At 36.9% G+C, this 13782-nt stretch overlaps 1 protein-coding gene and 1 non-coding gene across 2 annotated transcripts in view; both read right to left on the bottom strand.

Moving 5' to 3' along the window:
* Nucleotides 1-13782, bottom strand: part of RXFP1 (relaxin family peptide receptor 1) — a 113404-nt gene that overhangs the window by 72172 nt on the left and 27450 nt on the right. The window contains exon 2 of the mRNA XM_066360180.1: nucleotides 2883-3020. Within this exon, the coding sequence (XP_066216277.1) occupies nucleotides 2883-3020 (138 nt within the window). The remainder of the gene's footprint in view (nucleotides 1-2882; nucleotides 3021-13782) is intronic.
* On the bottom strand, nucleotides 6665-6794 carry LOC136389963 (U6atac minor spliceosomal RNA). Its single transcript, XR_010748503.1, has one exon. It is a non-coding gene; the product is annotated as a U6atac minor spliceosomal RNA (small nuclear RNA).

Genomic DNA, 13782 nt, shown 5'->3' on the forward strand with positions numbered 1-13782 from the left:
GAAAAAAGTCACGCAGGTGGAGAATGATTGCTGAGAATTAACATTACTGTTTGTAGGAAAAGCAATTATAATAGCAACTGTGGTAAAATCTACAAAAGTGGCTGCAATTGCTGCCCTCCCCCAATGCGAACCCCTTACAGTGTGACTGCAGCTTCTCTCAGTGGGAGGAGGGGTCAATCTCATTTCTGGAAACATGTCTGGCCTTCTGACTTGGTTTAGTAAGGACTGTGGTGGAAGTACCACATGCCATCCGTGAGCTGAGGCTTTACAAGGCCTTTCAGACTTCTACTTCACTGCTGGGTGCCATAAGTCTACCATGAGAACAAGCCCAGCTTAGTGGGCTGCAGGATCAGAGCTGAGTCACCGGTTTGTCTCAGCCAAGTCCCAGGGATGAACACAGAATCGATGTGCAGAAAAGCACATGGCTGATCTGAGACAAACCCAGCCTGAGCTGCTGACCCACAGAATTGCTAGCTATATAAGTGGGTACTTCTTATTAAGTCACTAAGTTGGTAATATAGTTATAGCTGACATTTTTTGAGCACTAATTATATTTTGGATATTTTGCTAAGCATCTTAGATACATTACCTTTACTGAATCTTTTTAACAACCATGGACACAGGTACTCTTATTGTTCCCACTCTGCATGAAGAAAATAGCCATTTTTACCCCTCTTATAAACAGAATTTATGCCCAGCCTTCCAACCCTGATCACTACACTCCAATGCCATATTGCCTTCATCGGAATTTGCTGGTTGGTGAATCCTGAGAAATGTATATAACTTTAAGGATTATTAGTTTATAATTTGTTATTTTGGTCACTTAGTCTCCTTAAACTTAGCATAAAGGCAAGGGTTCCTAAACCTTTATCATGTAGAAACTACTTCTGGAGGTGAATTTGCTGCTCTTAGCAAGTGCTCTTCCCTGTTTCCTCCACCATGTCAATGCGTGGGAAGTGCTCAGGCCATCTCCCTATCTGAACTGCTCCCCTCCTGAGGAGGACATGGTAGGCAGTGAGCAGAACAAATAAGTTAGTTCAAAACAAAACAAAACAAAACAAACCCTGGCCAGTTGGCTCAGTGGTAGAGCATCGGCCTGGTGTGTGGATGTCCCAGGTTCAATTCTCTGTCAGGGCACACAGGAAAAGCACCCATCTGCTTCTCCACCCTTCCCCTTCTCCTTTCTCTCTGTCTCTCTCTTCTCTTCTGCAGCTATAGCTCGATTAGAGCAAGTTGGCCCAGATGCTGAGGATGGCACCATGGCCTCCGCCTCAGGCGCTGGAATGGCTCCGGTTGCAACAGAGCAACACCCCAGATGGGCAGAGCATCACCCCCTAGTGGGCTTGCTGAGTGGATCCTTGTTGGGCACATGTGGGAGTCTGTCTCTCTGCCTCGCTGCTTTTCACTCCAGAAAAATACAAAAAAAAAAAACACCCCCAAAAACCCCCCCTTTTGTGTAGCATTCAGTTATTTTAACAAGATGATGTGTCTATGTATATTTAACGAAGAAAACACATGTATAGCCATTTAAATCAAAGGTAATTGTAGCTGAAACTGAGCAGTGCAGTGTGCTTGCTTACTCATGTTACTGCCTCTTACCCGCAGAGACAGTGTTCTGAGACGTTTCGTTCCTTCACGATGTGGTGCACTAAAACGTCTGTAATCCTTGCGGGAGTGATAACAGCCAGGCCTGTTCAGTGTAAGTTATTTATGCAGCTCTTAGAACTGTCGTGTATGTCTTTGACTCCCCAAATAGTACCTCATTTTCTCATGAGTGAGAAATCTCATTATTTTACGTGATTAACCAAAAGCTCATTTTGCCACTGAGTCACATCTAGCCAAACAAGTTCCTTTATAAATTTCTATTTCTGAGGCTTCACACATTTGAAAAAATCCTAACTTCCTAGTTTTCCCAGATATACACAGGCCAGGAGCTTTTAAGGGTCATAAATATGGTTGCTAGCTAAGTAGTAGGGAAGCTGGACTTAGCGTTTCCTTCTTTTTTTAGGTCTCATCTTTCCTCCCCAACAGCAGTAAGCAAATGATAAGAAAGCAATCACAGAGACTTCAACAGTGCCTGCTGCACAACTGTGCCCTTCCAATCCTTTACAGCTGTCCTCCCAAAGTCTTTCTGTGTGGGCACAATTCTCATACCCTTTTATGACATGAGGAAACTGAGGCAAAGAGAGGGTAAAAAACATTCTCAAGTATACGTAACTGGTCAATGTATAACTGGGTGATGAACTGTCAAACCAGGCAGTCTGGCTCCAGAGCCTGTGTCCTTAATGTTATAGCATTCTGCCTCTGAGGCATTAACTGTGCAGGCTGGTGCATTAAAATATTTACTACGTGCACAATCACTACTTTCCTGAAAGATTGCCTGTGATACTAATACATAGAAAAGAACGGCTATTTCAAGCTAATGAAATAAATGTAAGATTTCCTTAAGTCCATGGTCCCAACCTTTTTTGGGCCATGGACTGGTTTAATGTCAGAAAATATTTTCACGGACCGCCCTTTAGGGTGGGACAGATAAACGTATCACGTGACCGAGACAAGCGTCAAGAGTGAGTCTTAGACGGATGTAACAGAGGGAATCTGGTCATTGTCAAAAAATAAAACATCATTCAGACTTAAATATAAATAAAATGAAAATAATGTAAGTTATTTATTCTTTCTCTGTGGACCAGTACCAAATGGCCCACGGAGCAGTACCGGTCCACAGCCCGGGGGTTGGGGACCACTGCCTTAAGTGATATGTATATTGTATTCTAACATAGTTTTCTCTTTTCCCAGTTCTGTTTTTGCTACGAGAGGTCTCAGGGACTTCACTGTCAATCCTCTCGCCCTGGTTCTTGTGGTGACTACGGCGCATCACTTACTACAGTGGTCCTCGTCAGCCTGGTTCCCACAGTCATCCACGCCGTTACAGTGAAGGTACTGTGGCAAGCACTTGGTGATATTCCCGCAGGGGAAATAGCCGAGGGAGCACTTGACTTCCTGTCCACTCCCATGAGCAACTGTGAGGAAGAGAGGGAACAAAAGGTTAATAGAAAGGCATTACCAAAAGTGGTCCACCGAAATATTTTATAACCATTTGGTCTTCCCATGCTGGCATGGACCCTCCATTGCCTACTAGCCTGACAGCAACTATTTTCCAAGAACCTTCACTTCAGTAGAACATTCTTTTCCAGGCCCCCAGAAGATGCCAGAATTCGCTTCTCACCTTTTTGCTGTTTTCCACCTGGAATGCCCTTCCCAACTCTTTTTCTATGAAATGCCTGCCAGTATTTTACAGTTTAGCTCAAGTCCTCTTTCTCTTTCAAAATTGTTTTAGTGAATCAGGAATTTACTGTATTCTATTATGAGCTCAGAATCAAGCTGATCTGGTAGCGGAGGAGGAAGACGTGGGGGATGTCAGGCGTGCACATGCCATGTGCTCACTCGTACGAATAGTTTCCGTGTGTGAGGCCCCATGCAGACGGCACTGAATAAAACAGAGAGAGCTCCTGCTCTTTTCCAGTAGGCTTCTTTCACTTAGCAACCTGTATTTAAGGTTCCTCCATTTCCTTCATGGCTTACTACCTAATTTGTTTTTAATGCTGAATGTTTTGTTTTTGTCTGAATGTGCCATAGTGTATTTATCCATTTTCCTACTGAAGGACATCATGGTTGTGTTCAAGTTTTGGCCATTATGAATGAAGTCATTGTAAACACTTCTGTGCAGGTTTTCATGTGGACGTAAATTAACCAGGTCATTTTAAAAGGCTTATATAATTTCAAAAGTTATTGTAGACTCCAGTGTAATTCTGTTGCTTATTACCCTCACGAAGTTTGTGAATCTTTGACATTTCTTAGAATAATTTTCAATTATAAAGAGATAAAAGCAGAATAGTTTGAACAGTCAATAGAGCTTATTATGTAACAATGTATTTGTGGTTTATCATTAACACATGAAAAGAATTAAAGTGTCTACTTCCTTTGTACAGTGGGACATTTTAAATAATGAGGCAAATAGCATTCTTAAAGAGAAGCAATTTCTTTCAGGGTTTGACAGTACTTACCTGTTTTAGAAAACATAATTTGATGAAGGAAACAGTGAAATCTATATAATAATGGGCTGTGTTATAAATAGTCTTTTCATATGAGAAGTTATTTGGAAATTGTTAATCAATATTTTATCAACAAATTGACCAAAACAAAGAAGTTTTATATCACAGAACATCACTAGTAGAACACACATTTCAGAGACCCCGAGTGTACATACATATAGATAAATTGATCTGTGTCAACAGTGACTTTTTATTTTTTTTTTTATTTTTTTATTTTTTTATAGATTTTATTCATTTATTTTAGAGAGGGGGAAAGACAGAGAGAGAGAGAGAGAGAGAGTGTGTGAGAGAGAGAGAGAGAAGGGGGAGGAGCAGGAAGCATCAACTCCCACATGTGCTTTGACCAGGGAAGCCCAGGGTTTCAAACCGGTGACCTCAGTGTTCCAGGTCGACGCTTTATCCACTGCACCACCACAGGTCAGGCAACAGTGACTTTTTATATATTTATTAATATATGAAGATATAAATTATCAGGAAAATTCTTTGATGAATTGTCAAACTTCAGCCACATTTGCTGTTTGAAGATGTGTTAACTAGACACAACTGCCTGTGTTTTTATGCTGCTGTTTTGAAAATTCTTCTGAGTAACTTACTTTCATGAATATTATGCTTTTATGTCCTGTCTTTTAAATTTATATTTAGAAGCAGATCTAGCTCTTCAATGACTATGCTACAGAATTAGTCCTATTTTTATAACACTATGATTCAAAAGATATATTGGAAATCTTTAGGAGATTGTTAAAAAATAACTTTTTAATTTTCTGATGATCTCAAACAGACAAGTTACAAATACAGTATAAAAATGTTTTCCCCTCTGAACAATTTGAGAGTAAGTTCCAGATGCTCCATCACCCCTAAAAAGTGTGGTGTGTATTTCCTGTGAACAAGAACAGTTTCCTACATAACCATCAATATCAGGAAATTAACATTGATAATTTACTATCATTTAAACCTTAGAATCTATTCAAGTTTCACATATTGCCCCCTAAATATCCTTCCTGGTAAAAAGATCTAGTTCATAATCACTCCTTACATTTATTGTCATGTTTCTTCGGAATAGTTTCTCAGTCTATCCTTAACTTTCATGACATTGACACTTTTGAAAATTGCAGGTTAATTACTCTGTAGAATGTTCCTGAATTTTGGTTGCCTGATGTTGCGTCATAGTTAGATTGAGGTTATGCACTTCTGGCAGGAAATTCACAGTGATGTTCATTTTAACCTCTCAGGTAGTGCAATTTTTGTCCCATTACTGAGGGTGATCACTTTGGCCACGTGATTAAGGTGATGTGCCCCAAACCCCTCCACTGTAAAGCTAGCCTTTGTAATTAACACATTTTTAGTTAGCATTTCATAGAGGGTTAATTTAAAACTATATAAAAATCCATTCATCAAAATCTCAATTTATTCATTTATTTATTTCTATCAGATGGATTAATAGTTTTCTACTTTATTCAATGGGTTATAATTCACTAACTATCATAATTAATTGTGATGTCCAAATTGTCCAAGATTTGGCCAATGGAAACTCGTTCAACCTAGCTTTGGTGTCCTTTTGCTATTTATTGTTGCTTGAGTACTTCCTTGATTTGTGACACAATAAGATGTTTCAGGATCATCTTGACTTTCCCTGCCATGGCCTTCACATCAGCCATTCCTCTGAGGAGCTCTGGTTCCTTTAATAGTAGAATGATATTTAGAAGCCAAGATGTAGACTCTAGGTATGTTCATGGATATTGAGGTATCTTTGCTACCAGGCCCTCACAGTGGACAGACTACAAAACACATGCATAATTGTTCATACATACACACATTTACATATCTATTTATCTCTAGATATAAACACTATAATTTCATCTCCAATTCCTAGACAACACTATAAGGTTCGGTCTAGTTTTCTTCCTTCACATAGCAATAACTCTCTTCTCTTACAACGAGAAACCAACTTTTATTTTTCTTGTGGTTATTACCTGGACATATCCTCTTCCTGCATGGATGTCCTCCTCGATCCCATTCAACTCTGATTATTTTGCTGGGCATCTTACCCACATGAGCACTCTCCTTGCTCTGTTTGGGATCCGAGACACAGTGCCAGGCTCTCTCCGTGGACACCCTTTCCTCCCCAGTAGGCCTGCCAAATTCCTCTCTGGTCTACCACAGCTCACTTATCATCCCAGCACAGATAAATACCTTTTTCAGATTTGACAAATGGCTTTAAGACTCAACTGTTCAGTAAGAGAAGTGCTAGAGTAAGGGGCCTATAAGTGATGTTTATAAACAGCTTTGGAGAAGTTGAAGGGGAGAAGGATATGCCACCCCAAAATATGCCACTTTGGCATAAAGATTATTTTGAACTGAAGGCAACTGAGAAAAAGCAAACATTGGAAGAGCCCTCTGTTTTCCCTTTATCTGTTATTTAAATTAAATTTTTGTGAAAAACCATAACAAAATTTTAACACATTTTGCATACACACCTTAGTAGTATTAAGTAAATTTACCTTGTGCAACCATCACTACTATCCATTTCCAGAACTTTTACATCATCTTAAAATGAAGACAAAAAACTAGATGCCACAAAAACTGTGGCAATGCCTTAACCATATATGTATTGTATAAGTTGAGGGCCTCTTCCATCCCATCCTTGCCAAATGGAATGCTAGCTTCTCCCCTTTTATACAACACTAGACAAACTTTTTCAGTGATGTAATCCCTTGGATCTAAAGCTGCCATGATTACTACTAGTTCACTTTAAAAGAAGTATTCATACATTAAACAAACAGGAGTATAACTGTTTGACTGCCTTACTAAGCAAATTATATTTTGATGAGTTGTTACAGTTCTTTCACTTTATAAAAAAATCATATTTTATGGTAGTAATAAATCATAACATGAAATCTAGCCTCTTGACAAATTCTGTAAGTGTACAATACAGTATTGTTATCTACAGGCACACTGTTTCAGAGTAGCTCTCTAGAACGTATTACTTTTGCAGAACTGAAATTGCGTATTTGTTGATTAGCAACTTCCCATTTCCCTCAGCTCCCAGCCCCTGGAAACCACCATTCTAGTTTCTGCTTTTATGAGTTTAGACTATTTTCAGTACTGCACATAAGTAGATTTATGACGTACTGTCCTCCTGTGATTAACTTATTTCAGTTAGCATAATGTCCTCAAGGCTCACCCATGTTCTCCCTATGGCAGAATTTCCTTCACAGAAGGGTCTTGGTATTTGAAGGTGAGGGATCACTGGTTGTATTAGATAGGATCTTTTAAGTGTGGTTGAAACGTCAACTTTTGAATAGTTTTGTATTTGAACTGACATACATATGGGCCTATAAAGGCTAAAAATTGGATACACTAAAAACAAAATTGATAAAAATAGACCTAGACTTAGAGCATTGAATCTTGATAATTTAGTAACTGTATTTGATAATTAAAGTTGGAGCAGTGTGCAGTGATGAGAATATGTGTCATTGTTTACTGATCAGCCAGTATGTAGTGCTTAACAACACTTCGGAGAACCCATGTTCTGGTGTAAAATACTACACACACACACACACACACACACACACACACATACACCACACACACACACACACACACACTGGGAGTTGATTATATTACCAAGAATCACAAGGTGAAATAGGAAGAAGTTAAGCCCCCGAAGTTTCTGTGTTGTTCTTTGCATGTTTCCATGTTGCCAGTGTTGTGAGTGCAAGCAGAGTCAGAAGAAAGTCAGGAGGTAACTCAAAATACATTACAATATTTATTAGGATTGTGGCCCTATCAGAGGGGAGGAATAAGAAAAGAATAAGAATTTAATGCACGGTGAAGATTTAGTGAAGGAACTTGGCTACCACTTTGTGTGGGCACAGAACTCTGCCTACTCAAATTAGGTCATAAAATTAAAAAGTTATAGATAAAAGAAAAATTGTGAAGGAATTTGAAATGGGCAAAAAAGATAAGGTTCATTGGGCCAGGTTATTTCCACCATACATTGTCTTTGAGCTATTTTACAACTCTAAGAGCTGAAGAAAATTCGTGGTGATGCAAATGATTTTTGATCATAGGTAGGTTGTGTTGGACAGAAACAGATTGTGAAATACAATGATTACTGGATCTTGGTCATTTTTGCATGTATTAAGCAAATTTATTTCAGCATTCCTACTGGCATACATACATGTGTATATGTGTGTGTTTTCAATTCTGCTTTGAATTGATTGTAACATCTTAGTGGGTTCCTCATTAGCAAATTAGTCAAATAAAGTCTTTGAGACATTTTAATTTTATATTTGTAGAAGAGTCATAATTTTATCAGTTCCTCCATCAATCTCCATCCTCCTCCTTTTTCTGCTTTTTAAAAACATGTTGCTTAACAGCTGTGAGAACCTGTTTTGAACCCCAGTGTTGGGATGAAGGTTATTTTAAGCTGAAGACATTTGAGAATCAATAGATACAGAAAGAAGCATTCTGAGATCTTTGCTTACCTGACGAAAAGCAAAAACTTCTGGGGAATGAGGCTGCCCAAAATTCTCTTCTTGGGAAGGAACTATTCTCAGGAAAAAGACCAACTGAATACCTACCCTGAGTTTCATGGCCAAGAATAAGAGAGAAAGACTACTTGCATCTGCATAAAGAAACATAATCACAAACTTTCTCAGCTCATGTTTGCTCTAAACCTACTTGACTTTCCAAAGAAATTTACTTGTTTTACTCTGGAAGCCTTTTCTGGAAACCTTTCATCTCTCTAATTCAGGTATGTAAATTTCTCAGTTTAACCACAGTAAGCTAGCTTCTTTTGTTTGCTTCTGTTGGGATGCATACAGATAAACTTTTTCTTTTATTAATCTACTTTTTGTCACTTTAATTCACAGTCCCCAGGTGATACACCTAAAAGGGCAAAGGAAAAGATTTTCCTCCTCTATACAGATCTAATCTGAACATAGGAAATGTGGACTTCCAGACCAACTGTCACTGAGGGTGTTCCCTATTGTTAGAGCTTCAGGTAGAATCATCCTGGACATAAAAACCTCCTGCTAAAAAATTGTTGGCCCACAGTAACCTCAGGTTGTTTGAGATAAAAATCCCAGTTCATCTGGCATGGTACAATTTTCCTCTCAATGTATATGTGTATTTCAACCATGATAAATTTTAGAATTAAATATAGAGATAACAAAGTGAATAAAATGTATAGTATTTTACTGTATTTTAATGTAGGAGTAATCTGTGCTTATTGGCAACTTAGTGTTTTTAAGTGTTTAAATGCATAAGTATCATAAATTAGATAAAGAATAACTTCAACTAATTTTAAATGTTTAAACTTCAACTAATTTATATTTTTAATTTTATGTTATCAGAAAATCTGATTAATTTAATAAGCAGCATTAAAATATTTGAGAAAATTTAACATTTACTATATTTAAAAATATATTTCTTTGGATTTTCTAGAGTTTTAAGTAAGCATTTAAATAGTTACAATAAAATCAACCATTACATTTAAAATGCTGTTTAAAAATATTTCAATATATTTAACTAACTTAGTCTTGACTGGGACTCTGTTAAAAGAAGTTCAGTTTATTCAACTTGAGTTAAATATTAATAAAATAACAAGTGAGGATGATTATTTTTATTTTATAAGATTTATAATTAGAATAATGTTTATAAATTGAAGTTCAAGGCTTACAAAAACAAAGTTTTTGAATTTGTTGCTATGATAAACTGGTATTAGTTTAAATCCCAAGTATGGTAGACATTATTGGTCTGCTGATTCAACAGTAATCCCCAGACCTTGCTCTCTTGTTACCTTTCCATTATAGAGGCTGACAAAGTAAAATACGTTCTTTCTTAGTGCCCTTGCTTCTGGGTGGCTAAGGCGCAGTTCTTGCTAAGACCCATGGGTTGCAGCCTGCTGAGGAAGTCCCGGATGTGTTAGCTTTCCTGAAACAAGAGAAGGATGGAACTGTGTGCTTAAATACTTGCCTGGATCCTGCGTACATAAATTCTGTTGAAGCTAATATCACTACAGCTGTAATATTACACTCATAACTACTAGTCTGAAATTTTTTGTGTTCATCAACTTGACCTCATTATTCTCATTGATTTCTATAATAAGTACAATTTATTAAGAAGTTTTAAAATCAATGATCACTTACTGTGCTTCTTCAATTTTACTCTTTTATAACTATGGTCTCTCTGCACTCCAAAATTCATTTTTCTATACATGTCACACAGCAGTCTGTGGTACATTCATATAAATTCAAGATTTCTCACACTTTAAAAATGTATGTCCAGTTTCAATGATCAATGTATTATTTTACACACCTTTTCTGAGATTTTGATATTTCTCAGGGGTGAACATATACCTTGCCTAAGATTATATATGTTTTGTGGTTCCCCATCAACCAAGAAAATTTGGTCCAGCTCTATTTTTTTATAGTTATTAGTAAAGTAATAACATTTTTCTTACATTAAAATATTGCCTATGCTACGTTAAGCCAACATGCCTTACTCCATCCATTTTTCAATTCTGATAGGTGACCCTTCACTGAGAATCTCTGTTTAGATGTTTCTATGTAGTTTAGCTATAAATAATGAAGGTTTACCTGACCTGTGGTGGCACAGTGGATAAAGCGACCATCTGGAACAGTGTGGTCACCAGTTCAGAACCCTGGGCTTGACCAGTCAAGGCACATATGAGAGTTGATGCTTCTTGCTCCTCCCCCCTTCTCTTTCTTTCTCTCTTTTTTTCTCTCTCCCCTCTCTAAAATGGATAAAAATAAAATCTTTAAATAATTAAAGTTCAGTGATTTCTGGATGTGAAGCCTAATAGAGGAAACAATGCTATTTAATCTCTATGTATGTTCCTCTTGGGTGTGGGCGTGTGTATTTCGTTTGCAAACATGAACAACAAGCATTAAAGAAAAGGATGAGGATAGCAATGGGAAGAAAAGGGCTTCATTTGAATTCTCTTTTTGTTTACTTTCAAGTTAAATTTATTTAGTTCTAAAGGTGGCAGCAAGTTCTTTTTGAATAAAGAGTGAATAGATGAGAAAGAAAAGTTTAAGAAAATGAGAGGTAGTGCAAATGTTGCTAGGCTTATTTAACAGGGAAAATACGCAGCTTAGAAGTGGGTGTATTTCTAAATACAAGTTTGAAGACTTCCTGACCACAATGAATGAAATATTAAATATATGATTATATTTATGTACTGAGAATTAAAGAATGTACAAGAATCAGGAAATTAATAATTTCAACAAACAATCCAATTAAGTAAGCAGAGGACCTGAATAGACACTTCTCTAAAAAGGACATACAGATGGCCAACAGACATATGAAAAAGTGCTCAAAGTCACTAATCATCACTGAAATACAAATTAAAACCACAATGAGTTTCACCTCACACCTGTCAGAATGGCTATCATTAATAAATCAAAAAATAACAATCACTGGTGAAGATGTGGAGAAAAGGGAACCCTTGTGCACTGCTGGTGGGAATGCACATTGGTGCAGCCACTGGAAAACCATAAGGAGGTTCCTCAAAAACTTAAAAATGGAACTTCTTTATAACCCAACAATTATAATTCTGGACAGTTATTCAAAGAAACCCAAAACACTAATTTTAAAGAATATATGCACTCCTATGTTCACTGCAGTGTTATTTACAATAGCTGAGATATGTTAGCAATCCAAGTGCCCCACAGTAGGTGAGTGGATAAAAAAGCCATGGTACATATACACAATATAATATTACCTGCCTATGAAAAAGAATGAAATCTTGCCATTTGCAATAGCATGGATGGACCTAGAAGGGATTATGCTAAATTAATCAGAGGAAGACAAATACCATATGATTTCACTTACATGCAGAATATAAAGAACAGAATAAATGGACAAACAAAATTGAAACAGACTCCTAGATATAGAGGACAGATGGTGCCGGAGGGGAGAGAGTTGGGACAGGGGCTAGGTAAGAAAGGTGAAGGGATTAAGAAGTACGAATTGGCCTGACCTGCGGTGGCGCAGTGGGTAAAAGCATCGACCTGGAAAACTGAGATCGCTGGTTCGAAACCCAGGGCTTCCCTGGTCAAGGCACATATGGGAGTTGATACTTTCTGCTCCTCCTTTCTCTCTCTCTCTCTCTCTCTGCCTCCTCTCTCTAAAATGAATAAATAAAAGATCTAAAAAAATAAATAATAAAAAAAAGAAGTACGAATTGGCAGTTACAAACTAGGTACAGAGATATAAAGTACAGAAAATACAGTCAATAATATTGTAATAACTGTGCATGGTGGCAGATGGGTACTAGAAACATCAGGGCGAACATTTTGTAAAGTGTATGATTATTTAACCACGATTCTGTACATGAAACTAATACATATGAAACTAATACACATAAAACTAATATAAAATTATACTGAATGTAAACGGTAATTGAAAAAAAAAGTAAAAAAAATTTCAACTGACACTTGGTAGCAAAGTAGACTCAGCTGGACTAAAACTGCAGCGCTCTAGTGATATAGCAAACACTGATGACCAATTTGGCTCTGTTAGCATGGTATAAGTTAATACCTAATGTTGATATAAAAAATGCATCTTGCTTTTAGTGGTACTTGAAACTAAATTTTTGTGATTCCAGTTTATCAATTAATTTTTTAAAAAGAGCCCTAACTGAAAAATTAGTCCAATGCATAAGAACTCAAATAACTATTGCAGTCATAGTTGAAGCAAGTTGGGAAAAACGCTAAAAAATTTTAATAGCAACAGCAGAATCATTTTGATGAAGCACTTAAATGTCTTCCTACTCCTGAAAATCCTTTGAGATTAAGTGGATGGAAAAACAGAGGAACAGTCACATATGCTGATTGCCAAGTGAGACATAAGTTTTCAGTGAATATCAGTGACTTTCTTTTTTTTTTTCTGCCGGAGAATGAATTATTGGCATAACCCTACGACTAAAAAAATATGTACACACTTTGTATGTGTTTCAGGGGTCTATGTGAACTGTAGTATAGAGAGAAGAGAAAAATGGTCTAGACTTTAGGAAGATATTGTAGCTTTCTCTTTGACTTTATGGGGTACCAATGTAATTCAAGAGCCAAAGTCGGAGAACCAGTACACTGAAATGTTTTTATAATGTGGTTTAGAGGAAATTGCACCAGTTTCCAATATAGTAAGGTGATATTGCTGTGGCTGGCTATCATTTCTGGGGAACACATGATTTGACCTGGGTTATATCCAAATCTTGTGTCCTTCTCTGAAAAATAAAATCTAATAAACATTTCTTAGAAGCTGAGTTCCTAGTGACTTATCATTAATAAAATAAAACTTAGCTTTTATTGTTGACAGATCTTGACAGAAATGCAAAAGCACTTACAATTGTGTCTAGGGAACTCATAAAAACACCCACTTTGCAAAATGATAAACCTTATTCTGTAACAACATTAAATGTTAAAATGGAAAATTTTAACATGATTTCTCTGAAATCATAGCAGTCACTGCATTACAGGCAGCTCTGCTCACTTAAATTTAAAATAAAGTAGGTGAGTACATTGAATTAAAATGCTTATAGTGTTTCTGTATAGCTACGACTAGTGTAAGCACTAAGATAAGAGTTTCATTAGACTCTATCACATTTCCAGCATGTTTACAATCTACGGAAAATATGTTATAT

This window comes from Saccopteryx leptura, chromosome 1, assembly GCF_036850995.1.
Source record: "Saccopteryx leptura isolate mSacLep1 chromosome 1, mSacLep1_pri_phased_curated, whole genome shotgun sequence".
NCBI lineage: Eukaryota > Metazoa > Chordata > Mammalia > Chiroptera > Emballonuridae > Saccopteryx > Saccopteryx leptura.